This window comes from Oryx dammah, unplaced genomic scaffold, assembly GCF_014754425.2.
Source record: "Oryx dammah isolate SB20612 unplaced genomic scaffold, SCBI_Odam_1.1 HiC_scaffold_13, whole genome shotgun sequence".
NCBI lineage: Eukaryota > Metazoa > Chordata > Mammalia > Artiodactyla > Bovidae > Oryx > Oryx dammah.
Window position 1 is genome coordinate 21,519,706 of NW_024070197.1, and position 27,940 is coordinate 21,547,645.

Sequence of the window (27,940 nt, forward strand, 5' to 3'; positions counted from 1 at the left end):
TTTCCCATTTTTTTTTGGCCACGCTGTGTGGCTTTTGGGATCTTAGTTCCCCAAGAACCCCATCCACTGCAGTGAAAGTGCCAAGTTGCAACAACCAGAGTACCAGGCAAGTCTAAGGGGCAGTTTTATATTAATAGAAAAGGGAGAGGCGTCTTCATGCGGAGCTGCCCAACTCAGGGGGGACATTTTATCGTGAAGTCCCTTCCTTTCTTGCTGCATCACTCAAACTCCTTTCCTGGGTTTATATTATGAACAATGTGCCCAATGGCTTCAGATATATATTGTATGTCTGCTTATACATACAGCCTGATTTCACTGCCTGGAACAAGGTAGATGGTCAGCAGACATTCTGTGAGCAAAGTAATCTCAGTATTAGGCAAACCTTAGAAGCATGTGATAACTCACATGGAAGTCTTTAGAAAACAAATTCCTTCACATTTCCCATTTGAGTCCTGCACAATCCTAAAAAAGTTAACAGTAGTGTTGAGTGGGCATGGAGTTCACTTGGGGAAGCTGGATAAATTCTGGAGGTGGGTGGTGGTGATGGCTGCATAGCAGTGTGAGTGTACTTAAGGCCACGAGTGGTTAAAATGGTAAATTTTATGTTTATTTCATCAGTTTAAGAAACTGGAAAAATGTAATCATAACCTTGTTACCATGGATTCTGTTGCCTTTAAAGAGAACACGCTTAGTCACTCAGTTGTGTTTGATTCTTTGCAATCCTGTGGACCGTAGCCCACCAGGCTTCTCTGTCCGTGGGATTCTCCAGGCAAGAATACTGGCGTGGGTTGCCTTTCCCTTCTCCGGGGGATCTTCCCGACTCAGGGATTGAACCCAAGTCTCCTGTATTGCAGGCGGATTCTTTACCATCTGAGCCGCCGTATCTACTGGTGTGGGCTGAAATCCAGGATACATTAAGTGAAGAAAGCAGGGTGTAAACCCGTGTATACAGTGTATTCGTAAGGAAAGACAAATGGTGCTGTATACTTGACACATATCAATACCTGTATATGAATGTTATTTCTACAAATGTAACAGATAGTGGTTGCCTCAGTGGACAGGACTTTTCCCCTGATGCATTTCAATACTATTGACCATGAGTGTGTATTACTTTTTCAGATGTAATAACCTTTAAAAGTGAGTAGTGGTCCCTAGCCTAAATGACTAGTGTTGAGTATATTCCTTAAGAATTGTCCTTGTTCTTAAGAACCTAATCCTATATCAGCATTAGTCACTGAATCTCAGAATTATATCACTTAAAGAGGATGCCATGAGTGCAGAATGTGAATCTCAAAACTTGGCAGTCATTTCTCTGACATCTTGATTTCTAACCATTTTTTAATGACACTTTAAAAATGGTTAAATGGGAGCTAACCATTCTTTTCATATTTAAATCATGTATATAAATTACTTCCTGTAACAGAAAAATATGTCTGCCTAAAATATTCATTTCACTATAATCACAGCATATCAAGACAGGTTTTGAGGATAAAAAGAATTATTTGGAAGATAGCCATTTACCCGTTCTTTTTCTGTGTACAGCATAGTAAATGTGCTACATACTCTGTGGGCATGCAGAAGACTTACTCCATGATCTGCTTAGGCATCGATGCTGATGACAAAACTGATAAAACCAAGAAAGTCTCGAAAAAGCTCTCGTTTCTGAGCTGGGGCACCAACAAGAACAGACAGAAGTCGGCGAGCACCCTGTGCCTCCCGTCGGTTGGTGTCGCGATGCCTCCGGTCAAGAAAAAGCTCTCCTCTCCCTTCAGCCTTCTCAACACTGACAGCTCTTTGTACTGACGTGAAGAAGCGAGAGCGCTTCCCATGCTGACTGGACCTTTGTGTTTGTGCCACAGAGGAAGATTTCTCAATATGCTCAAATCCCATCTTCTCAGAACATAAACATACAGTTGATATGTCCTTGAGTGTAAGTAACAAGAAGCCTCTAGAAGCTTGTGGAAGACAAACTTAATTAGGGGAGTCTAACCGTACTGCTGCAAGTTATTTATTATATAAACTATTGTAAATAGAAGAATGTGGAAATATGGCTGTTTTTAACGACTATAATTAGGACTCTTAGTTACTTACTGTCAGAGTTCAATTAGGATTTCCTATATGGGTCCTATTAGTAAGTTTTTAGGCTCGGGTGATATATAGATTAATTCCTTAACTCGGAATTTAGATGACCCCAAACTCAGGCAGGGGGAGGGACTATAATGCTAGACTAAGTGTTACTAAAAACTGTTCCAAAGACCTGCTACCTAAGGGGGAATCATTAACCTAGAACAAGATTTTACTATTATTTCTAGATAATATGAGTGCTATTTCCAGATAAAATCTAGTGCCAAATTTGTCATGACTTTAGATTTAAAAAAACCCAAACATTTAGGAGCAGTTTTTCTTCCATTTTATGTCACTTAAAAGTCGCTAACACAGTGGCAGTGTTAGATGAAGATGCCGTCTACAAGGTAGATAATATACTGTTTGATACTCAAAACATTTCTCATTTTGTTTAAAGTAGAAAGTACATAATTGTATATTTTAAGAGTCTTTAGGAAGGGTTAAAAACATTGTACAAGGTCAAGATGTAAATGTCTCAAGTTTAGAGCTCTGTTTGACTTTGTAAAATGACATTGGTTTATCTTGCTATACACTGGATGACACAGTGATGCCAAGATTCACTGTTGACGTAGTATAAGTTATATATCTTCTACAGATAGAGCACTGCCATGTCATTTTCAGAATAAATGAACTTAAAATATTTTCTAGTGTGTAACGTCAAAAGGGAAGCAACCATATTTGGGAAAGTATATCCACTGTTCTTACTGATATTTTTGTATAAATATTTAAATAAACACATTCATTTGCCTCAGTTTCTACCGGTTTCCACTTTGATTTCACTTTCTTACCCTAATGCACAGAAGTTTTATTGTACTTGATTTTTAGAAGTTTGGACTTTCCTAGTGGAGCAGTGGATAGGACTCTCCCTGCCAACGCAAGGGACATGGGTTTGATCCGTAGTCCAGGAAGATTCCACAGGCTGCAGGGCAACGAAGCCCCTGCACCACAACTATTACTGAAGCCCAAGCGCCCTGGAGCCAGGTAGCCACAGCTCCTGAAGCCTGAACACTCTGGGGCCCTCAAGCCACAACTAATGAGCCCTGTGTCACGACTCGGGAAACCTGAGTGCCCCAGGACCGTCCAGTCACAACTACTGAGCCGTGCACTGCAGCTACTGAAGCCTGCACGCCCAGAGCCTGTGCGCCCCAAAAGAAGCCACCACGAGAAGCCTGAGCACCAAAACAAGAGAGTAGCCCCCGCTCTCTGCAGCTAGAGAAAGCCTGTGTGCAACAACGAAGTCCCAGTGCAGCCAAAAGTAAATAAATAAGCAGTGTGTATGTAGGAAAAAAAAGTAATAAAAAAAATTACTGGGACTTCCCTGGTGGTCTAGTGGTTAAGACTCTGCCCTCCCAATACAGTGGGCCCAGGTTCATCCCCTGGTCAGGGAACTAGACCCCACATGCTGCAACTGAGAGTTCGCATGCCACAGGTAAAGATCTAGAGTGCCACAACTAAGACCTGGGGCAACCAAGTAAATATATAAATATTTTAAAAAATTACTAACATTTCACAAAATAGGACTTTGAGGGCTTTCAAGATGTCTTAGTGTCCTTGAAAATGTATGGCCTCTTTAATTCCTTTTTTTTTGGTCTTTTTTAAAAAATTGGAGTGTAATTGCTTTACAATGTTATGTTAGTTTCTTGTGTCAGTTCAGGTCAGTCGCTCAGTCGTGTCCAACTCTTTGCGACCCCATGAATCGCAGCACGCCAGGCCTGCCTGTCCATCACCAACTCCCGGAGTTCACTCAGACTCATGTCCATCGAGTCAGTGGTGCCATCCAGCCATCTCATCCTCTGTCATCCCCTTTTCCTCCTGCCCCCCCAATCCCTCCCACCATCAGAGTCTTTTCCAATGAGTCAACTCTTCGCATGAGGTGGCCGAAGTACTGCAGCTTCAGCATCAGTCCTTCCAGAGAACACCCAGGACTGATCTTCAGAGTGGACTGGTTTGATCTCCTTGCAGTCCAAGGGACTCTCAAGAGTCTTCTCCAACACCACAGTTCAAAAGCATCAATTCTTCAGCGCTCAGCCTTCTTCACAGTCCAACTCTCACATCCATACATGACCACAGGAAAAACCACAGCCTTGACTAGACAGAACTTAGTCGGCAAAGTAATTCCCTGCTTTTGAATATGCTATCTAGTTTCTTGTGTACAATGAAGCAAATCAGCTGTATGTATACATATATCCCCTCTCTCTTGGATCTCCTCCCTTCAACCCCATATAATCTATCCAGGTCACCACATAGCATCAAGTCGAGCTCCGTTTGCTATAGTCAGTTCCCACTAGCTATCTACTTTACACATGACATGCATATATGTCAATCGCAATCTCCCAATTTACCCCATCCCCACCTCTCTGTGTCTACCTGTCCACTGTCTACGTTTGCATCTCTATTCCTGCCCTGCGAACAGGTTCTTCTGTAACATTCTCCTGAATTCCACACGTGTTAATATATGATATTTGTTTTTCTCTTTTGACTTACTTCACTCTGCATGAAAGGCTAGGTCCATCCACATCTTTACAAATGACCCAGCATCATTCTCTTTGATGGCCGAGTATATTCCAATATGTGTGTGTGTGTGTAGTTGTTGTTGTTCAGTGTGCTTATTCTTCGGATGAGCGATGGGACATTTTGGTCTCTAGCCCCAGCTCTCCTCAGCTGGCCCTGCCACTGCCCCATGCATCTTTTGGTTGCTGGCTATCCATTTACAAACACATTCTTCCGTCCCTCACACACGCTGGCTTTTTACCTTACAGTGGGAACTCCAGACTCCAGGCCTTCCGTGTTCAGAAGACGTGCTCAGTGATTATAAACAAACTGCGCAACTACCAGGAAGGGAGACAGAAAGGAAGAAAAAAAGGCAGTACCATTGTTTGTTGACACTGGCAGCTACAGCACAGGTATATTAAGATCAGACCTGAAGAACAGTGGCTCTGCCAGCAGGAACAAGGAGCTTATGCTAACAGTGCTTCATTGTAGGTCTGTTTCCTTTCAACAGTCATATCCGCCACCTTCCATGATAGATAAGGTCAAGGTCACACAGTAAAATCCTCCCAGGCTGGCTTTCTGCTGAATCTGAGGTTCCCTTAGGAAAGTGCCCACCAGCCCACGTCATGCCAGCAGGATGAGGGCACTGCCGTCTGGCGCAGGCCCACTAATCGAAGTGCATGCCTAAGGCCAGAGAACAGCGCAGGACCACTGGCAGGTTCCATTCAGGCCTCTTCTCATCTTTCCCTAATTGTAAAAGGAACTCTGCCTTTTTTAGTTTAAATATTTGCTTGCAGTTTATTTTGGTTTTTCTAAATAGACATTCAGATCTATAAACAATAGGATTTTGGTTTCAGCCCCAACCCCCAATTCCTTATGAGAGTTTTTGCTCTCATACATTGGCTAGAACTGCCATTTGTTGTTTAGCCACTAAGCCGTGTCCAGCCCTGTTGTACTTCATGGACTGTTGCACACTAGACTTCCCATGGGATTTCCCAAGCAAGGATACGGGAGTGGGTTGCCATTTCCTCCTCCGAGGAACTCTTTTCTTAGTGTGAAAAGAAAACAAGATCCTGCAGTCCCATGATGAGACGCCCACGAGAGGAGCCCTCACCTGGGCTGGGTGAAGAATGCATGAATGCGCCGGCCTGCTGCTGGTCCTACGACCGCCTCCAGTTCTTGGAGAGACGCGTTGCTTAGCTGCTGGATACTTGGAAACCTCTGAAGCAGGAGGGGGGCTTTCACTTTCCCCACTCCTGGGATCTGCTGCACAGTTCGGAGGAGCGCCGGCTCAGAGACCTGAGCCCGTTTCTTCCTGAGAAAAGGGTTTTTACTGGGCTCTCTGGTTTGCTCTTGAACCTGAACGGAAACGAAAGAAGCACATGAGCGCCCTCTAGAGGACCTGTGGTTTTCTTAACATTTTGTTTTGCGGAAGTTTAAATTTTTCCATGTGGTTCAGCTTGATTTACCAATATAAATGTTCTCATATATGCCATGAATATAATTTTTCAGGCATCAGTAAAATTATTAAAAGATGAACAACCTGACTACACAAAGGAGTGAGAGGTAAAAATTAATCTACAAAAACTTGAATTTTTAGAATGCTTAGGATAAAACCAATGAAAACCTACACTGAAGAATTCAAACATGGTCCTATGGTCCACTAAGAAACATTTCAGTGGTATAGGATTACATGATGGCTCCACCTGCCTGATACAGGGCTTGGAAGAAGCTTGCCTATCAAAGGAGAAACCCAGTCTTCAGTTAGTGGTGGATACAGGAAGGCTAATACATAGTAACAGTGTTAAATCAAAGTGAGTCAGGAAGAGTGAAGCAAGAGAAAAGAGCAGTGTCTGGAGAAGGGTTTGTGAACTATACAGGGCTGTTTGCATTTCCAATGTGGTTCTCAACCCCAGCTGCACATCAGAGGAAGAGATTTAGAAACAGCACAACAGAAATTGATGCATAAGCCTGACCCCCATGTTTGGATTCTTAATTGGTCTGAAGTAAGGCTCATGTATCACTTTAAAAGTTCCCCAGGAAATTCTAATCTCATATGATATCACTTCTGTATGGAATCTAATTTTTTAAATAAATGATACAAAGGAACTTATTTGCAAAACAGAAACAGACTTATGGATATTAAAAACAAAGTTATGGTTACCAAAGGGGAAACGGGGGTAGGGAGTGGGAGGAAGGATAAAACAGGATCTTAAGATTAACATACACACGCCACTATATAGTACCAACAAGGAACTACTGTATAGTATGGGAACTCTACTCAATAGTCTATAATAATCTATATGAGAAAAAATATCTCAAAAACAATGAATGTATGTGTAACTGAATCACTCTGCTGTATTACCTGAAACACAACACTGTAAATCAACTTTATTCCAATAAAATTAAAAAAAAAAGTTCCCCAGGAAATTCTACTGTACAATCATGTTGAATAATCAATGAGGACAATGGAAAAATCACTAGGTTAAAAAGAAACAACACACGAACTTGCAGACATAATTTCTGATGCTTAACAGAAGATAAGCAGGGATGAGGCTAAGTAGCCACTAACTGACAATGTCACCAGCTTAAATGCAGAATAGTGCACGAAGGAGTCATCACAGCCTGAGAGGTTAAAATCAGGTCTCCAACTTGTTCACCTTGTTATATGCTTGCCTAGACAGGGCAGCAAGCTCAGCTAGCTGCAGAGGGAGCTTCTGAACTTAAATTCATCAAAAAGATTTTAGAAACCAATCCAGGGCTTCATGGATTGTACAGATAATAAGGGCAGGTGTCAGAAAAGGATCCAGGAAGATCAGTCAAAAGTCCTAAACCAGGGCTATTGTGGAGGAGCAGGAATGGGTACTTACCAACTGAATAATGAGGCAGGATGCTTCCATCTGGCTGGCTACTGGAAGCAACACCATCCCAAGATCCAGAACAGTAAACTTCTGTACAGCTGGAAAATACTGTTCACTCATCTGCGTTTTTTCAACTACCACAATCCCTTGAAGTTTATTGGACTTCAAGAAAAAAAAAAAAAAAGGAAAGAAACAGGAAACTATTCTGTAACAAAATTCCATTCAAGATAAAGCAGCTATCCAAGGGTGCAATGGCCAATGGTTTTATACAGATTATTCCAAGGGAGCGGGAAGAAGTCCATTTGTTTAACTCAGTACTTACATTTCTAACCCGAACAAGTCTCTTTCTGTAGCCATTTCCTGCCACCAACTCAGCTTCGGTGATATAAAGAATGCAGGATTTGCTAGATAAGTAAAAATCTACCGGTGTCAGGCCATCCTCAAAAACGAGTTTAATTTTTCCTTAAAACACAGAGAAGAAAATAAGTTCCGTGTTCATTAGATGAAAACACGGCAACAGACGGAACTTTTTAAAAAGCAGGGTGAGGTGAGAGAAGGCTTGTTCAGAGGGAGCCCACTGACCTTGCATGCCCTGTGCCAGCTGCGAACCGCGCCATTTCTCATTGGCCACAATGTGCCCAAATGGTACATGCATGGGGCCAGTGCCATCAGGGGGGTTGCCTTCCATCGGCGGCCTCGATCTAATGAGGGGAATGCAAGACGGCACTTAAGCACACAGCCCATTTCACTCGAAGCCCGGGCCTCTTTGGCAGGAGCCCGACTGCAGAGTGTTCTTTAAAAGGCTGGATTACAGGCCAAATTCCTGTCCTGGAAGAAGCGTCCTTTATTTCCGTCACCTGTCTTGCCCCTGAAACCCTGGCTCGGTCCGCGCCGTGGTTCCTTAGTCCAGTCCAGGGCGGGGGCCGAGCTGGCCACCTCGGCACCAAGTCTGAGTCTCCCGCAACATTACCTGCTGAGCGACACATCCGGGTTGCCTCCTGAACGCCTCACTATTCTCGCATGTTGCCCGCCCTCCGCCTCCCCCGGCGACGGATAGGCTATGGCCTCAGAGATCGACATCTGATCTGACCAATAAGAGAATGGGCAGCGAGGCCCTGGTGAGGATTTGAGTGGTACCCACTGGTTGCCAAGAGCGACGGACGTGAAGTAACCTCCTCTCTGATCGGTCAGAGCAAAAGCGGAGCCAATGGCAGACGTAGTTGTTGCGAAGTCCGTAGCTGAGAAAAGGCGTCTGGGGCTAGGCCAACTCGAGGCGTAGGCAGACTTTAGGGAGTGGGTCTCACCTCGGTAAGGGTCTGGCCATCAACCACAGCAAGGATGCTCCTGGGGTTTTGGAGAGACCGCAAGAGGAAGTATGTAAGTATATCTGCATCCAGCCTGCGTTCTGGCCGGTGGGGCCGGGAGTTAAGTGGGGAGGGATTGGGATTTGGGTTGGAAGCAAGATAGCGGCCCAACAGGAAGTGGGGCTTCCTTTCGAGAAGCCCAGCTGTTTAGTGTTTAGAACATTAATTTTCTATTCTAGTGCCGGCCTCAGTTGATAGGACCCGCCCTGTCTCGCCTGTAACTTTCGCTTGGGTGTCGAGGAGTTCACTCCTGCCGACACACTACTGTCTAGTTCCAGGTGGGATGTCGTTCTGGATTCCTCCCTCCGCCACGTACCACGTACACTCCACCATGTGCATCGACTAGCCATCCCGTCCTCCAGCATCTACCTGGACTGCAGCAGCAGCTCCCTTTCCCTATGTCCATTCTTCACAAAGCACCCAAAGGGATTCTTTTAAAATGCAATTCTGATTCGTGCCTAATGCCCTCAAGTCACACACATGGACGCTCCAGCTCTTTCCACCTTGCTGTTCCTTCAGCCTTTACTTTTTCTTCTGCCTGGAATGCTTCCCTCCGAAACTTCCCGTGGAAATTCCTTCACTGCCGGCACACTCTCCCAGGCTCATTCGTTGACCCCTCTTCCTACTAGTGAGCCTGATACCGACAGTTCTTGCGCCCACCCCCCACCCCCAGTCTATTTATCCTACCAGTGTACTCATTGCTGTCTTTCCCAGTCCTGATTTCTCATTCCGTGGGTCATCATCATAACCACTACTTTCCACCCAAGTCGCCTTCCTCCTGTGTTTCTTTTTCATACTTGCCTGGTGAACCCCCAAACCTGCTTAGATCCAGTTCTTCATAAACTCAGTACTTTAAATGCAAAGAAAGCATTTTGATAAGGGTACTCCTGAACTCCCTTTCAAATTGGAATTCCTAAAGCATGTCTAACTCAGCTTGCTGTTCTTGGCTGTATGACTTGCTGAAGTCATTTTTTGGGGGTGAGGGGCTGTGCTGGGTTATCTTGCAAGGGGTGAGGACTTCTCTGGTTGTGGCACATGGGCTTAGTTGCCCTGAGGCATGTGGGACCTTAGTTCCCTACCAGGGATTGAAACTGCTTCCCCTCCATTGGAAGGAGGACTCTTTACCACTGGACCACCAGGGAAGTCCCCTGAAGTCATTTTAGACAGGTGGATGTTGAGAAACAGTGAAGGGATAGTTGAAGCATATTTTGCCATTGCAATTTTGCTAACTCAGCATGTTTATTGATGTTTTTATTGTGTTACTGAATTCCTGTTGTGTGTGTGTGCCAGATACCCCACAATTGATTGAGAGCCTGTGGCCACGCTGGCTAAAGGGTAGACAAACCCATAAGTCACTCAGCTCAAAATGGTAAGGCAATAAATGCTCTAGCGGTGGGTACCAGGGAAGGGGCCGCAAAGTCAGCCTGGAAAGTTGACCTGGGCCTTGGGAGGAATAAGGAAGGAGAATTACAGGTGGAGAAAACAGCATATACAAAAGCCTGACAAAGGATGAATCACCTGCTGTGTGGCAGTTTTGAGTGCCACAGCATGGAGATACCCTTACGGTAGCGATGAGGAGGGCCAGCCATTGCTAGGAACTAGCTGACAGCAGCCTCAGCAGCCTTCTGGGACACGAGAGGACATTTCTCTGTCAACAAGAGGTGGGGGCTGCCCACGGGAGTTTTCATGCTGGGTTGAGATAGGACCATCCTGTGTTTTATAGAGACTGGAGGCAGGAGAACCATAGTTAGGAGGTGATTATTGTGGTACAGGGGAGATACACTCAGCCTGCTCTAGGAGATTCACTCCATCAAAAAAAAAAAAATAAACAGAACTCACAAGGCCTTTTTGGAGGACCTACTGGATGCTATCCCCTGGGGATTCAAAGGTGAAGAAAAGGCTTTTTTGTCCTTGAGCCTCTGCCAGGCAGTGAGGGGTAGGAGAGGCGGCAGACAAGTGTATATCCTGGAGAATGGTGGCACAGCATGGTGGCTCTGTAGCACCTGCTCTTGGGGTTGGCCGTGCTCGTGGACTGGGGGCATGGGGGTGGGAAGGCTCTCATCCCTCGCTCCTGAAGGATGCTCAGACCCCTGGCTCTTCCCCTTGGTTGTGCCTCCCAGTCCTTGGTACCATGTGCCCATCCCAGCCTGACTAGTCTTCCCCAGGGCCAGTTTCAGTGGGTGCTTCTAAGTCACAAGATTTCCTTAGTCTGGTATCAAAACTTAAATGGAAACAGTCCTCACTGTGCCCCCAGCCAGCTGTTCTAGCCGCTGCATCTCAGACGCCTGTGTACTCCAGTGAACTGGAGTATTTATTTTCACCACACTGTCACTAATGTCTTGCTTCACCCCTTTGCCCTTTGTTCATGTTGCTCCCTCGTCCTGGAATGTCTTTCTACCCCATTTCCTAAATGTGAAAGCAGTGGGCATCTTCGAAGACCCCGTCTAAACGCTCTGAGATTTTCTCCAACAGGACGTCAGTGGTCCCCTTGCTGGCCCCAGACCTGAGGGAGCCCTTCTCTCCCTGGGTCACCTCAGCACATTGTCTTTACCTCTCCCGTGGTGCTTTCCATAATTCTGTGTCATATTATAAATAGCTGGGTGTTTTTCTTCTGGACTCTCCCTCCTTAAGGATGAAGACCAGGTTTCTTCAATGCTGTCCTGGCATTTTGCCTTTAGTAGATTCACGAGAATGGCTGGTGCACAGAAAATGAAGATTGGGCTACACTCACAGACAGCCCTGCCTAAAGCCGGGTTGTCTGACTTTCATTGTGTGTAGGAACCAGATATTAGGCATCTTCAAGATAAACGACCTAAAATCCTTATTAAGCCCTTACCAGGTGTTAGGCAGTGTGCTAAGGGCCAGAGTTCCAGGGTTGATAAAGACAAGCGGGTTGTCTCAGGAAGCTTCTGTTCTGCAGGAGGGGAGGGGAGGGGAGAGGGCGGGCAGCGAGTGAGTAGGGTCAGCAGGGGCAGTGCTGGGAGCCAAGTGGGGTGCTGGAGAGTGACTCTGGGTCATCGTCAGGGAAGCAGTTCTGAGGAAGGAAGAGGGCCCCACAGTGGGCAGCTCCCTAGGGGGGCATGCTTGCCTGGCTAGATAGGGATGGAAGATGCGGGAGGAGGATTGGGCCTTCTGATGGGACTAGATCCCTAGGTGACCAGGGCAGGTGTCCCCTCCCAGACCCAGGGAGGGCTGGTTGCAGGAGATGATCCCGCTGACCTCTGCCGGGTTTCGTTTGCACAGAAACACATCATCCATGGCCTTCTCCCTGCAGCCAGCATCGCACCGAAGCCCGCTGTGCCCCGCACACCCCCTCCGCGCAGCCCCAACCCCTCTCCAGAGAGACCAAGGTGAGTCAGGTGAGCAGGCACCAAGGTCGCCCCTAAGCTCAGCCATCAAGTGCTGAGTCCCAGAGCTGTTAAATGGGTAAGAAAATCAAAAGTAGAGTGATTAGGATCATGTCCTTTGAAATGTTATCCTGGTTCCATAATGAAGCACTTCTTATGGTTTCTCCATGGGCTCATGGTCTGTGGACCATCAGGTCTGTGGAGTTCGCACATTTCCCGCCAGGCTTCTTTGTCCAGGGGATTCTCCAGGGAAAAATACTGAAGTGGGTTGCCATTTCCTCCTCCAAAGCAAATTTTCAAAATAGAAAACACTAAAGCCCAAACATTTAGGTGGAGAGTATGTTAAAGAGTATTTAAACTATTAATTTTCTTTTTAAACTCAAGTCTGCCTTTCAGAAGAACTGCTTTGCAGGAAGGAAACAGAAGCAAGTTCACTTGCCAAAGCCTGGGATTCCCCCTCCTCTGGTGCTCCTGTCACACTAGAGAATGGACTTTCTTTTGTACTTAAGACCCCTGGCTGTGTCCTCTTAAGATTTTGGACACAGAAGAATTTTAGATTATTCTTTATTCATAATATACGTGGATACGTGGCTTTAACTCTTAACAATGACAGATAAGTTTATTGAAGGGTAGTACCTTTTTAGTGTTCTTTGAAACTGGAAATATTGTATGCCTCCTGGTGGCTCAGACGGTAAAGCATCTGCCTACAGTCCCTACCATGTGAGAGACTCAGGTTCAATCCCTGGGTCGGGAAGATCTCCTGGAGAAGGAAATGGCAACCCACTCTAGTATTCTTGCGTAGAAAATCCCATGGATGGTGGAACCTGGTAGGCTGCAGTCCATGGGGTTGCAAAGAGTCAGACACGACTGAGCGACTTCACTCCCCCTCACTCCGTGATAATAAACACTTCAAAGTATTTTTGTGCTAAATCACATCAGTCATGTCCGACTCTTTTGCAACCCCATGGACTCTAGTTCGCCGGGCTCCTCTGTCCAGGGATTTTCCAGGCAAGAATCCTGGAGTGGGTTGCCATGCCCTTTTCCCGGAGATCTTCGCGACACAGGGATCAACCCTCATCTCTTATGTCTCTTGTATTGGTAGGCGGGATCTTTACCACTAGCACTACCTGGGAAGCAAAATATTTTTAGTGTTTGTTTTTTCCTTCAGTGCAATCTTAATAACAAGAATAGCCATTTATTAGTGTTTATTTTGTGCCAAGGACTCTGGTTAGTGCTTAAGAAGCCTTGTTTCATATCATCCTCTCAACAAACCTGGGAGAGAGGTCCTGTTGGTGGCTCTGTTTTGATTCAAGTGTTAGTCATTGACCTAGAGCCTCATGGTTGGTGGGTGGTGGCATTGCTGCGATGGTTTGTAGGTTTGTCTGGCTCTTCAGTTTTTGTGTGAACAACCCTTAAGTTGTGTCCTTAGAACCTGAATGTTTTTGGAGACTTCCCTGGTGGTCCAGTGTCTAAGACTCTGTGCTCCCAATGCAGGGGGCCCAGGTTCAATCCCTAGTCAGAGAACTAGATCCTACATTTTGTAACTAAGATCTGGCAGAGCCGAATAAAAGCAAAAAAAAGAACTTAAATGTTTATGTAGCAGCTGTATTGTGACCAGTGTGCTGTAGACTCATTAGAAAATCTCTATTGTTTCCTATGTTTTCCAAAAATATATTTCTGGATTGTAATTTTTTGTAAGTCCCAAATAATCAACATGGTTTTGGTAAATTTGGGCTATTTCTAGATAATTTTTTTTCTGAAAACTAACATTCAAATTAATGTTATTCCACTGGCATTATTCCAGTTTGCACCAACTGTAACAGTGTAAGAATTTTTCTATTTCCTCCTTCCCATCCTTTGCTACTGTTGTTTCACATTTTAATTATGTATGTTGTAAATCCCCAAACATTTTGTTCTTATTTCTGCTTTAGACAGTCTTTTATCTTTTTTTAAAGCAGTTTTATGATATAATGGCTGTATAATCTTAGATATTTAAAATGAATACTTCGATAAGTTTTGATGTGTGTTTGTATCCGTGAGACCATCGCCATCACTATCAAGATAATTACTGTACCTGTCTTCCCCTCCAGTTTCCTTGTGCCCCTCTGTAATTCCTCCCTCCTTCTGCTCTCTCACTTCCCGCATGTCAGCTCCACCCTCCCAGGCAGCCATCCATCTGCTTTCTGTCTCCATAGATTAGTCTACATTTTCTAGCATTTTATAGAACTGGGATTACACAAAACAATTACGCTGATTTCTTACACTCGGAATAATTATTTTGAGATTCATCCATATTGTTGTGAAAATCAGTAATTCATACTTTTAATTGCTGAATAGCATTCCATTATGTGAATATGCAATTGTCTGTCCATTCACCTGTCTATTCAGCAACTGGTGGGCGGAGTCTCCATTTCTGGCTACTAGAAATAAAGCTGCTGTGAATATTTGTGCATAAATCTTTGGCCCTGTGCTTCATTTCTTTTGTGAAAATATCTAGGAGTGGAATGACTGAATCATATAGTTGTTGTTCAGTCGCTAAGTCGTGTCTGACTCTTTACAACCCCATTGACAGCACACCAGGCTCCTCTGCCCTCCACTATCTCTCGGAATTTTCTCAAATTCATGTCCACTGAGTCAGTAATGCTGTCTAACCATCTCATCCTCTGCCGTCCCCTTCTGCTTTTGCCTTCCTTCTTTCCCAACAGGGAAAGAGTCAGTGAGTCAGCTCTTCATAGCAGGTGGCCAAACTATTGGAGCTTTAGCTTCAGCATCAGTCCTTCCAGTGAATATTCAGGGTTGATTTCTTTTAGGATTGACTGATTTGATCTCCTTGCAGTCCAAGGGTCTATCGAATCTTCTCCAACAGCACAATTCAAAAATATCCCTTCTTTGCCACTCAGCCTTCTTTATGATCCAACTCTCACATCCATACATGACTACTGGAAAGACCATAGCTTTGATTATACAGACCTTTGTCAGCAAAGTGATGTCTCTGCTTTTTAATAGGCTGACTAGGTTTGTCATAGCTTTCCTTCCAGGGAGACAGTGTCTTTTAATTTCGTGGCTGCAGTCACCATCTGCAGTGATTTTAGAGCCCAAGAAAATAAAATCTGCCACTACTTCCACTTTTCCCCCGTCTATTTGTCATCAAGTGATGGGACTGGATGCCATGATCTTTGTTTTTTAAATGTTGACTTTCAAGCCAGCTTTTTCACTTTCATCTTTCACACTCATCAGGAGGCTCTTTAGTTCCTCTTCACTTTCTGTCTTTAGAGTGGTATCATCTGCGTATCTGAGGTTGTTGGTTTTCTTCCAGCAATCATGATTCCAACTTGTGATTCATGCAGCCTGGCATTTCACATGATGTACTCTGCATATAAGTTAAATAAGCAGGATGGCAATATACAGCCTTGACGTACTCCTTTCCCAATTTGGAACCAGTCAGTTGTTCCTTGTCCAGTTCCTTCTCAACCTGCACACAGGTTTCTCAGGAGACAGGTAAGGTCTGGTATTCTCACCTCTTGAAGAATTTTCCACAGTTTGTTGTGATTCACACAGCCAAAAGCTTTAGCATAGTCAGGACATATTTAACCTGTTAAGAAACTGCCAAACTATTTCCCAACTTATTATTCTATGTATGGTCCTACCAGCACAGTGTGAGTTTCCATTTCTTCACATCCTTACCAACACTTGGTTTGGTCAGGTGTGTCTGTGTGGTTTTATAACTTTATTTGACGATTAGGTATTAGTTCTCATTCATGTTGACTGTATAGAGATTTTTTATAACCTTTTTAAAAAACATTTATTTATTTGGCTGCACAGGTCTTCATTGCATCGTATGGGATCTTTGTTGTGGTGCACGGACTCTGTAGTTGTGGCAGTCGGCATGTGGGCTTAGTTGCCATGCGGCGTGTGGGCTCCTCACGACCTGACCGAGGACAGAACCTGTGTCCCCTGTGTTGCAAGGTGGATTCTTAGCTGCTGGACCACTAGGAAAGTCCCCTGTTCGTAGGTTTTTGAAGGTGGTGACAGATGCATAGGTAACAATGTCCGGAGCTTGTTTGGCGAATCTTTATCTTCATTACACCTTCTGGACAACCGCGCTGATAAAGTATAGGACATTCCTTATCCCTTTGGCCCAGACAGTTCTGTTGAGCCTGGGGTCGATGTGCACATCTGTATAGCTCCTGGCAACTTCCTGGATCTCGTCAAGGGTTCCCAGGCCACCTTTCTTGAAGCTTGTTCCCTAGATGTGCTTGTGAATGCTGGTGGGTTACCCTGTGGTCGCCACCTCGTTGATGGCAGATGGCCTCTTCTTCTCACCATCTCTCTTTGCGGGAGCCGTTGTGCCAGGTCCACGTTGAAGGGATTATCTTGGCCAATCTTTTAACTTTTGGACACTCTAATAGGTGTGTGGTGGTATCCTTATGTTTCTATTTTGCATTTCTCTACTAACTAATGGTGTTGAGCATCTTTTGATGTACTCATTTGCCCTTGTATAACTTTCTTGGTAAAGTATCTGTTAACATCTTTTGCCTGCTTGAAAAAATTGAATTGTTTTCCTATTCAGTTCCATTCAGTTGCTCAGTCGTGTCCAACTCTTTGTGACCCCATGGACTGCAGCATGCCAGGCTTCCCTGTCCAATACCAACTCCCAGAGCTTGCTCAAACTCATGTCCATTGAGTCAGTGATGCCATCCAAGCATCTCATCCTCTTTCGTCCCCTTCTCCTGCCTTCAATCTTTCCCAGCATTAGGGTCTTTTCCAATGAGTCAGCTCTTCTCATCAGGTGGCCAAACTATTGGCGCTTCAGCTTCAGCATCAGTCCTTCCGATGAATATTCAGGATTGATTTTCTTTAGGATTGACTGTTACTGAATCTAAAATAGGTTCTTTATCAAATACGTGATTTGCAAATATTTTCTTCTCATCTGTGGCTTGTCTTTTCATTTTCTTAACAGTTTTGCAGAGAGCAGAAATTCTTAATGTTTATGAAGTTCAACTTGTCAACTTTCTCTTTTATAGATCAAGATTTCAGTACCATATCTAAGAAATATTTGCCTACCCAAGGTCATAAAGCATTTTTTCCTATAGCTTCTTCTAGAGGTTTTATACTTTCAGCCTTTACATTTAGGTCTATGATGCATTTTTGAGTTAATTTTTGTATATGGTGTGCAAGGTATGGATTCAGGTTCACTTTTAAAAAAATATAATTCCGTTGTGTTTATTTATTTTTAAAATGTTTTTATTTACTTATTTATTTTTGGCTGCATTGGGTCTTCGTTTCAGCAGACAGGATTTTTTTTGTTGCAGCGTGCAGGCTTCTCCAGCTGTGCACGTGCACGAGCAAGCTCCAGAGCAGGCGGGCTCAGTAGTTGCAGTTCAAGGGCTTAGATGCCTGGGGGCATGTGGAATCTTAGTTCCCCAGCCAGGGATTGAACCTTCATCTCCTGCATTGGAAGATGGATTCTCTACCACTGGACTGCCAGGGAAGTCTTTTTTGCATGTGGGTAGCCAATTGTTCTAGCACCATTTGATGGAAGTTATTTATTGGGCATGTAACTAATTACACCAAAACTTAGTGGCTTTTTTTTTTCCTGCCATGCTGAGCAGCTTGTGGGGTCTTAGTTCCCTGAACAAGGATTGAACCCAGGTCCTTAGCAGTGAATGTGAGGAGTCCTAACCACTGAAATGCCAGGGAATTCCTAAAACGTAGTGACTTAAAACATGAAACAATACCTTTTTAAATCTCAGATCTTACTATTCTCTTTTTTTATTTTCACCTCTGTGTTTGATTTTGGTTATTTTCTATTGTTTTACCTTCAAGTTTCACTAATTTTTATGCAATATGTAACCTAACTGTTAACCCCATCCGGTGTAATTTCCATCTCCTGAAGTTCAGGTCTTTTTAATACTATTCGATGTCCCTGCTTAGCTTTTTGAACATATGCAACACAGTTAAAATAACTGTCTTAATGTCCGTCTCTGCTGCTTCTAATGTGAGTTCAGTTCTGGATGGTTTTGATTGATTATTGTCTTCGTTTTAGGTCATGTTTGTCTGTCTGTTTGCACGTCTGGTTATCTTGGATGGCATACTAGACACTGTTGTGAGTTTCACCTTGCTGAGTGCTGTATTCCTATAAGTCTAGTTGAATTTTCTTCTGGGATACAGTTAAATTACTTGGAACTGATCTTTTGGGTCTTGCTTTTATACCTTGGTAGGCAGGGTCAGAGCAGTTTGCAGGCTCGGGCTGTTCATTCTCCACTACTTTCAGAGTGCTGTACCCAGTGTCCCCTGAATTACAGTGTTCCCCATCTGTCTGGTGGGAACAGGCACTGTCCTCAGCTGTGTGTAGCATCTGGCACTGTTCCTCCCATCCTCCTGGATGGGTCTACCCCCGCCTTGAGCAGTGTCCTTGCACTCACGCACTGAGGAGCATTTTGCTGAGCTCTCGGTGGGGCCTCTTGTGGGTTTCTGGAGATCTCTCAGTTCAGCTCTCTCCTCTCTGGTACTCTGTCCTACAGATTCTGTCTGCCCTGGTGTTCCCTGACTCTCCACTCCATTCCCACAACTCAAGAAAAGTCTGTCCGGCTCCACCTCATTTCCTCCTCTCTGTGCTGTAACCTGGACATTCTCTCAGGCAGTAAGCTGGGACAATTAATTGTTTATTTTGATTTTTCACGTGGGAGGGTAAACCTGCTATTCTGTCTTTCCTATATTATAGGGCTTCCCTGGTGGCTCTGATGGTAAAGAATCTGCCTGCAGTGCAGGAGATTCAGGTTTGATCCATGGGTTGGAAAGATCCCCTGGAGAAAGGAATGGCTGCCCACTCCAGTATTCTTGCCTGGAGAATTGTACGGCCGGAGGAGCCTGGCCGGCTATAGTCTGTGGGATTGCAAAGAGTCAGACATGAGTGAGCAACTAACACTTTCACACTTTCCTGTGTTATAGTTTTGAATAATTTGCGAGACTTTCAAATTCCTTTTCATTTCTTTTATATCTTTTTATTTCTCTTTTTTTTTTCCCATTCCGATCTTTCATTCTAATAGGAACACTACCTGAATATAAACTGCTTGGATCACAGACGTTCATCTTCCATTAACTAGGAAAGCTTAGACAAGTCATTTACTGTCTGTGAAAAATGGAGATGACAAATTATCTATTCCTGCAGTTGCTATGAGAATGAAGTAATGGCACATAGCCGGCTGACTGCAGGCATATAGTCAGTAGATACACTCTGAACACTGTAGAGCTGAAAGTAAACCTTGATTAAGTCACGTGTCCTGTTGTTCAAACTTCAGCTTGAGGGTTCGTGTCTCACTGACTCACTGGGGTGATTTTGTCTACAGATCTGCTCTGGCGGCAGCCATTCTAGCAACAACACTGACCGGCCGGACCGTTGCCATTCCTCAGCCTCGCCGGAGATCCCACTCTGAGAGCGACATGACCTACATGGAAAAGGACAGTTTGATCGAGCCCTACGCCACTACCTCAGAGCTGAGGCATCAGTAAGGACCATTTCCCGGGCTCAGCTTCCTCTCAGGGCAGAGGGGGAGCAGCTCTGCATGGGGGGGTGTGTGTATGTGTGCACATGTGGTTGTGACTAGAGCTTAGCACGCAGGTTTTCATCACCAGTGTCAAAGAAATAGTGTCCTGGAACATTAATCAGTCTTCCTCCTGCTGCTAAGTCACACCAGTCATGTCCGACTCTGTGTGACCCCATAGACGGCAGCCCACCAGGCTCCCCCGTCCCTGGGATTCTCCAGGCAAGAACACTGGAGTGGGTTGCCATTTCCTTCTCCAATGCATGAAAGTGAAAACTGAAAGTGAAGTTGCTCAGTCAGGTCCGACTCTTAGCAACCCCATGGACTGCAGCCCACCAGGCTCCTCCGCCATGGGATTTCCCAGGCAAGAATATTGGAGTAGGTTGCCATTGCCTTCTCCAAATCAGTCTTGAAATGTATCCAAATTTTCTCCAGAGTGGATCTTGTTAAATTATAGCTTATGAAGACACCAGTTGCTTGCATGGCAGCACCGAGACCATGAATTCACTGCTTTTAGCCATAACCTTAGATGGCGAGAGTTGTCAGTCACAATTTCTCATGAGTGTCCTCTCTGAACAGTCACACTGTTGAATTTGCTTTTGTTGATGCCTGTACTGTAACCATTCTTCTTTAACATCATTTTCTCTATTGCTTGAGCTGGGTTAGCGCTGACATAGGGCTAAGGATCAGGAAGGTTTCCTCCCGGGGGAGGAGACATTGGGGAAGAGCTGTGGGATGTACAGGAACCAGCTGGGAATGGCCTGAAAGCTGGGAGTTGGTCAGCATGGTGCAGTTCAGTTCAGTTCAGTTCAGTTGCTCAGTCGTGTCCAACTCTTTGCGACCCCATGAATCGCAGCATGCCAGGCCTCCCTGTCCATCACCAACTCCTGGAGTTTACTCAAACTCACGTCCATCAAGTCGGTGATGCCATCCAGCCATCTCATCCTCTGTCGTCCCCTTCTCCTCCTGCCCCCAGTCCCTCCCAGCATCAGAGTCTTTTCCAATGAGTCAACTCTTCACATCAGGTGGCCAAAGTATTGGAGTTTCAGCTTCGGCATCAGTCCCTCCAATGAACACCCAGGACTGATCTCCTTTAGAATGGGCTGGTTGGATCTCCTTGCAGTGCAAGGGACTCTCAAGAGTCTTCTCCAACACCACAGTTCAAAAGCATCAATTCTTCAGGACCAGCTTTCTTCACAGTCCAACTCTCACATCCATACATGACCACTGGAAAAACCATAGCCTTGATTAGACAGACCTTTGTTGGCAAAGTAATGTCCCTGCTTTTCAACATGCTGTCTAGGTTGGTCATAACTATTCTTCCAAGGAGTAAGCATCTTTTAATTTCATGGCTGTAGTCACCATCTGCAGTAATTTTGGAGCCCCCAAAAATAAAGTCTGATACTGTTTCCACTGTTTCTCCATCTATTTCCCATGAAATGGTGGGACTGGATGCCATGATCTTAGTTTTCTGAATGTTGAGCTTTAAGCCAACTTTTTCCCTTTCCTCTTTCACTTTCATCAAGAGGCTCTTTAGCTCCTCTTCACTTTCTGCCATAAGGGTGGTATCATCTGCACATCTGAGGTTATTGATATTTCTCCCAGCAATCTTGATTCCAGGTTTTGCTTCTTCCAGCCCAGCATGTCTCATGATGTACTCTGCATATAAGTTAAATAAGCAGGGTGACAATATATAGCCTTGACGTACTCCTGGAGTAACAGGCAAATTTGGCTTTGGAGTACAGAATGAAGCACGGTGCAAGGATGAGCTTTTTAGACAGAGAATAGGGAGTATGACACACGTGAGCATCTGAAGGGGAGGCTCTTTGTGGCTGGGAGGAGTCAAGTGAGGTGGGGAGTCATCTGAGATGGTACTGGAGGAGTGGACAGGCTTAGGGGACCTTTGACGTCCTGTTCCAAGGTTTGTCTCCCGGAGGAGCAGTGAGAAGACCCTTTAAGGGCTCATGGGGTTGGAGTGGGGAATACATCACCAGATTTGACTTTTATCTGCCATGTTTATTCAATTTTGATATTTGATGTTTTTTTTTTAAACATACCAAGAAATTCTGTATTTTTATGTAGTAAGAAGTATCAGTGTTTGTAGTTCTGACATTATTGTCAAATCTAGAAAGATTTTCCTTATTGCAGTGTTATACAAATGCTCACATATTTCCTTCTAGGATGTTGGTGGTTTAGTAACTAAGTTGTGTCCGACTCTTTCAGCCCCATGGACTGTAGCCCACCAGGCTCCTCTGTCCATGGGATTTTCCTGGCAACGATACTGGAGTGGGTTGCCATTTCTTCCTCCAGAGGATCTTCCAGGCCCAGGAATTGAACCTGGGTCTTCTGCGCTGCAGGTGGATTCCAGTATTGCAGGTGGATTCTTTACTGACTTAGCTACACTAGGATGTGTTTATACTTTTGGTTTTTGCATTTTAACATTGATTCCATTTTTGAGATGTTTGAATATAGCCTGTTTTTGAGATGTTTGAATATAGCCTGTTTTTCTCCTGCTGAGAATTTATACTTTGGCTGAATAAGAGCTGAAGATGAGGAAGTGATTCTGAAATTCACTGAAAAGAATAATCAGATAAGACCGTAAAAGGGTATCTGGAAGGGAAGAATATTGACTAGGAGAGGGCTGCGTTAGCCCCGTCATATTTTAAGACATATTGAAGTAGTTAAAAGAGTGTTGGATCAGCGATAAGAGGTGGACAAGAATGCCCTGAGGTGAGCCTAGTGTTTGCAGGCATATTGAAACTCTAATAAAGGCAGCCCCACAGATCAAAGGGAAAGGACGGGATTCAATACTTTATTCATTAGCAGCATTAGAAAAAAATCAGGTTTCAGCCTTGTGTAGTTCATGCACTGAAACAAATTCCTATTGAATGAAAGGCTTAATTTGTATATACATAGAAATATCATGAAGTCCTATATCCAGTCTAATCAAACCTCTCAGAAGGAAATGACTACTGTTTACTTCTGAGCTAAGAATTTGGAAGGTTAAAAGAAATTTTTAGTTTTAAATCATCTGTATATTAAAAAAACTTACATAGCCAAAACAAAATCAACAGAATTGGGAAAATATTTCTAGTAAATACAAAGTCAGAGTTTTAATTTTTGTAGGTGGAAAAGTTCATTTCAAATTGGAATGGATGTACTAGAACCAGAGTAGATGAAGGGACAAAGGACATGAGCAGACAGTTCACAATAGAAGAACCAAGACTCACACACAAATATAAGGAAAAACACCCAGTCTCAGTAAGAAATGCACATTTTTGAAGTGAGGTTTACAGTCTTTGGGCTTCCGTTTTGGCTTAGCTGGTAAAGAATCTGCCTGCAATGCAGGAGACCTGGGTTCGATCCCTGGGTTGGGAAGATCCCCTGGAGAAGGAAAAGGCTACCCATTCCAGTATTCTGGCCTGGAGAATTCCATGGACAGTATAGTCCATGGGATTGCAAACAGTCAGACACAATTACGTGAGTTTCACTTCACTTACATTCTTGTGGCAAGTTTTAGACAATTATTACTGACATAATCACAGGTTGGGGAAGTGATTCTATGTGGATGCATGTGGGCCTGTGAAATGTTCATACTGCTTGACTCAGCCTTTCTCCATGTGGTTGTTTTCTGGGATGAATCCTCAATACAGAAGAGATTGTGCGTTGACGTTCATTGCAGAGCTGTTTGTGTCGGTCAAAACTGGGGAGGAGGGAACCTAACTAAGGGGAATAGCTGATTGAACTGATGTATTTACTCAAGTCTGACTTAAAAACTTACTAACAAGGAGGCAAATTGTATATGTATACAGTGATTATAACTATAAAAATCTAGGTGAAAAACTGGAAAGAAATTCTCCCCGTGTACAGAGATGGAACAGTGGATGGTTTCACCCTTTAGCTTCCGCCTGTCTTGTCCTGTGGTCCTAGTACATCACAGTGGGACTTGGGGGCAGTCCATTTACTACATGTATATAAACCAGTGTGAGGTGTTAAGTGGCTTGTTCTTGTACCTTGATCTTGAATGTTCTAACACAGACCACACTGGCAGAATGAAGCGGGAAGAAGATCTTCTCTGCCATCCTTTGAAATGCTGGGCTATGAGGAGGATGAGGACACTGACTCGCACCTGTCAGCCCGCTGCAGGCAGTCTGGAGACGCCAGCGCTCGCAAGGAAGAGGGGAGTCTCAGCGACGCCGTGTATGCCGTGCCACACAGAAACCAGGTGCTTGCCGCGTTCCAGCGTTTCTTCTATATCTTGACATTAACTCACAGGAAATTGTGCCGAGTGTGTTAGAAAATAGGTCCCTTTTCTCTCTTCAGCTGTTAATGGCTTATTGTTTGGGGGCTTATTTTTTATCATTGGTCCAGTCTCATTTTCTACCTTATTAGGCCAAAATTTAAAACTCTTTCCTTTATCTTTCAAGACAACTCCTTAAGAAACAGAAACATCTTCACGTCTTAACGTAGATTTCCATCTGATGCTAGTCATCCTGCTCTTTCCTTTGAGACCCTATGGACTGTAGCCCGCCAGGCTCCTCTGTCCGTAGGATTCTCCAGGCAAGAATACTAGAGTGGGTTGCCATGCCGTCCTCCAGGGGATCTTCCCAACCCAGGGATCAAACCCAGGCCTCCTGCACTGCAGACAGATTCTTTACTGTCTGAGCCACCAGGGAAGCCCAAGAATACTGGAGTGGGTAGCCTATCCCTTCTCCGGGGGAACTTCCTGACCCAGGAATTGAACCAGAGTCTCCTGCATTGCAGGTGGATTCTTTACCAGCTAAGCTACTCAGGAAGCCCAAAATTTAAAACTCCTTCCTTTATCTTTCAAGACAAATTTTTCAGAAACAGAGAGAAACATCTTCACATCTTTAACGTAGGTTTCCATCCAGTGCTAGTCATGCTGCTCTTTCCTTTGACTCCCCGCCCCTGAGCTGATTTTCCTATCACTTTTCCATATGTGTACGTTGCAGTGTTTCTTCAGACTCATGCCTGACGAGGAGCATCATCACATGTCTCTCCAGAGTAGCTGACATTCTTAGGGTGCATGTGTGAGTGTCTAGTTCAAGCTCTGGCTGTCTTGGTGACATAGGTTCTATTTCAGCCCTGTAGGGGGCTTCCCTGGTGGCTCAGATGGTAGAGTCTGCCTGCATTGTGGGAGACCCAGGTTTGATCCCTGGGTTGGGAAGATGCCCTAGAGAAGGAAATGGCAACCCACTCCAGAATTCTTGCCTGGAAAATTCCATGGACAGAGAAACCTGGTGGGCTACAGTCCATGGGGTTGCAGAGTCAGACATGACTGAGTGACTTCACGTCACATGTGGGGGAGCCAAGATACCTCTCTGGTTGAAGGAGCCTGGTTCTCCACCATTGCCCACATGCCCTGGTTTAAACTCTTGCGTTCCCAGGGTTTTGAAAGCTGGACAGCACCATTTCTTTAATGAGAAAAGACAGCACCATAATTTCTTTTACCTTTCTCTTTTTTTTCTTTTTCACCGTCACTATAACATGTTACTTGTAGTGACTCTACTTAAAGACTTGGAATGTCAAACTATGTTCATATTGATTTTATTTCTATTGATTATCCTCCACTACTTTGAATTACATTTTAGATGATCTTAGGGAAATTATTTTGTGGAATCCTTTTGTATTTCAGAAACTAGCCATCACTTCATAGCATATACAGACTTTAACATGCAGAGTTAGGTTTCTCCACAGCAAAGAGCCCTGGATAGGGAGAGAGGTGCCAAGAGCCCAAAAAGGTCTCCCACAGTACTCTGAAAGGCCTGTGTGAGCCCCCACCGCCCCTCAAGGCTGCACACTTCCTGGCTGGTATTTTGGACCCAGGCTATAGGTAGAGCTGTAGCACTCAACTCTTCTGGACATGTGATAGGAAAATTGAGAGTGAGGCTTGCTACCACATTTACCTCAGTGGAGAGAGATAACAGTGACCTCCATAAGCTCCTTTGTTGTTAATCGAACACACAATTTAATTTTTCAGGCCAGTGTTTCTTGGTGGCTCGAGGACCCATGTACAGTACAGAAATTTGTTTTAAAATTTTGAAAAGTAGAGCAAGGCAATGAACAGTGTCAAGGATTGGGGGGGATGCGGAGGGGCCGCGGGAGTGGGAGTTGGCACCACCATTATCAGAGGGACTGTTTGACGCCGTCTATTAAAGCTGAATGGGTGCGTTTTCCATAGCCAGGCACCCCCACAGTTGAGATATAGAACATAATGTAACACATTAATGTTCTCATTCTCCAGGATGAGCAAGTATCTTATCTTTTTTTTTTTTTTGCTTCCACTTTTTACTAAAAGAAAATTATGGTTAGGGTTGAAATCTTTGTCTCCCATCTGCTTCATCCCTAGAAGGCCATCTCCTCCTGGATTTGGGATGTGTTCTGGAAGTCTGTTTTTATTATTTTGATGCAAATAAGTATCAGGAAACAAATGTGTTACTATATGTATATATACTTAATTGTACGAAGGTCACCATACAGGAACCCATCTTTCCTCCTCTCAGCTTTGTAGTTTTTGAGTTGCATACACGTTAGTTTATTTGTCTGCTCACCTACTGGGGAACATTTAGATTACTCCGTTGCACACTTGATACGTGGACCCCACTGGTTGTTGGCAAATTGTTCTCCAAAGCAGTAGTTGCCATTTGCCTTCCCAGCAGCAGTGTGTGGGTGCAGGTCTCCACCTTTCTGCACATGCCAGCCAAGAGGAAAGCTTTCCTCGTACAGCCCAGGAGCGGAGCCAGAGGTGGAGTGTTAGTAAGTGATTGCAGTTGAAAGGCCTCATCATAACCTGCAGAGGAACGAATGAAAGGGCCCTGAAGCTGGACAGGGATTTCAGTTTCCCACAGTCTCAGGATTTGTACCTCAAGGGGAAGAAGACACATTGAGCTTTCCTGAGCATTTGATAGCTTCCCTGGTGGCTCAGTCGGTAAAGAATCAGCCCATAACACAGGAGACCTGGGTTCGATCCCTGGGTCGGGAAGATTCCCCTGGAGAAGGGAATGACAACCTACCCCAGTATTCTTACTTGGAGAATTCTTACAGAGGAGCCTAGTGGGCTACAGTCCTTGGAGTCACAGAGAGTTGGACTTGGCTGAGTGGCTAACACACACACACACACGCACAGGCAGCTCACACGTGCCACTTCATTTACTTCACACCTGTGTGGGTATGTGTGTGAGGGAACAGCATAAATGACTTGCCCAGGATCAGCCAGCCCACCACCCAGTGGCAGAGGCAGGATTCCGATCAGGACAACCCGTTTCTCCTGTTTAGAGTCAGAATTTGTGTTGACAGTCCTTGTGCCTCTCAAGACTGCTCAGTTCAGTCACTCAGTCGTGTCTGACTCTTTGCGACCCCATGAATCACAGCACGCCAGGCCTCCCTGTCCATCACCAACTCCCAGAGTTCACTCAGACTCACGTCCATCGAGTCGGTGATGCCATCCAGCCATCTCATCCTCTGTCATCCCCTTCTCCTCCTGCCCCCAATCCCTCCCAGCATCAGAGTCTTTTCCAATGAGTCAACTCTTTGCATGAGGTGGCCAAACTCAAGACTGTCAGCTAGACGTAAAGACTTGTTTGTTCTTAAGGATTAAAACACGTATCTTTGAAGAGAATGGGTGTGTGGCGCATGTAAAACTACTGTTTAATCACTAGATGGCGCTAGCAGTGAAGGAGACAGTGCCTATAGAGTATGTTTTAGTGTTTTTTTAAGTATTATTTTTACTGTAGACACTTCTCTCTTTTTTTTTTTTTTAGACACTTACTTCTTATTTGCTCCTTAGTTTTACTACAAGCACTTTGTAATCTCAGGTAAATAATTTATGCCTTTATTCTTTTCAATCAACACTAGTAAGATAAGGACACAGACCAGCCCACGCCAGGCAGTTTGGGTGTGAGTCTCTGCCTCATGCCTCGCTCTGTGATTCAGGGTAGTTTGGGCAAACATCTTCGTGCACCCACCCAGAAATGGCCTAGCAAATGGAAAGCAAGTCTTTGTTTTCAGCAGTTTTCTTGTTGGTGCCACAGAAAGTAAGGCTGGAGGGGAAGCGAGCTGTGTGAATGTGTGGTCAGTGTGCATGATACAAGAGCCCAGGAACAAGAGCAGCACTGGGGGATTCAGAAACCTGAGTCCAAGCCCCGGCTTCTCTGCTTCCCAGGTGTATGACTTGGGACGTCAGACAACCT

At 44.7% G+C, this 27,940-nt stretch overlaps 3 protein-coding genes across 5 annotated transcripts in view; 2 read left to right on the forward strand and 1 right to left on the reverse strand.

Moving 5' to 3' along the window:
- The window catches only part of RHPN2 (rhophilin Rho GTPase binding protein 2), a 70,570-nt gene extending 67,693 nt beyond the window's left edge, over positions 1-2,877 (forward strand). Inside the window, exon 15 of the mRNA XM_040253163.1 lies at positions 1,543-2,877. Coding sequence (XP_040109097.1) covers positions 1,543-1,803 — 261 coding nt within the window. The 3' untranslated portion in view covers positions 1,804-2,877. The remainder of the gene's footprint in view (positions 1-1,542) is intronic.
- Positions 2,878-4,975: 2,098 nt separating this feature from the next.
- FAAP24 (FA core complex associated protein 24) lies at positions 4,976-8,509 on the reverse strand. The gene is made up of 5 exons (XM_040253164.1): positions 8,446-8,509; positions 8,058-8,176; positions 7,798-7,937; positions 7,485-7,637; positions 4,976-5,973 (listed from the first exon to the last, which is right to left on the reverse strand). The coding sequence occupies exons 2-5, from the start codon at positions 8,161-8,163 to the stop codon at positions 5,725-5,727; spliced, it is 648 nt and encodes a 215-aa protein (XP_040109098.1). The 5' UTR covers positions 8,164-8,176; positions 8,446-8,509; the 3' UTR covers positions 4,976-5,724.
- Positions 8,510-8,731: 222 nt separating this feature from the next.
- CEP89 (centrosomal protein 89) overlaps positions 8,732-27,940 on the forward strand; it is a 78,663-nt gene continuing 59,454 nt past the window's right edge. For 2 of the 3 annotated variants that reach the window (XM_040253160.1, XM_040253161.1), the window contains exons 1-4: positions 8,732-8,852; positions 12,083-12,189; positions 19,536-19,694; positions 23,769-23,955. In XM_040253160.1, the coding sequence (XP_040109094.1) occupies positions 8,814-8,852; positions 12,083-12,189; positions 19,536-19,694; positions 23,769-23,955 (492 nt within the window). In that variant the 5' untranslated portion in view covers positions 8,732-8,813. Of the gene's footprint in view, positions 8,853-12,082; positions 12,190-19,535; positions 19,695-23,768; positions 23,956-27,599; positions 27,785-27,940 lie in introns of those variants that run through there. The other variant, XM_040253162.1, reaches the window with a different exon arrangement.

Coding starts and splice junctions, on each gene's coding strand:
- FAAP24 (XM_040253164.1), bottom strand. CDS start 8,163: ATGGAAGGCAACCCCCCTGATGGCACTGGCCCCATGCATGTACCATTT. Junction 7,938..8,057: donor GCTGGCACAGGGCATGCAAG/GTCAGTGGGCTC, acceptor CTGTGTTTTAAG/GAAAAATTAAACTCGTTTTT. Junction 7,638..7,797: donor GACTTGTTCGGGTTAGAAAT/GTAAGTACTGAG, acceptor TTTTTCTTGAAG/TCCAATAAACTTCAAGGGAT.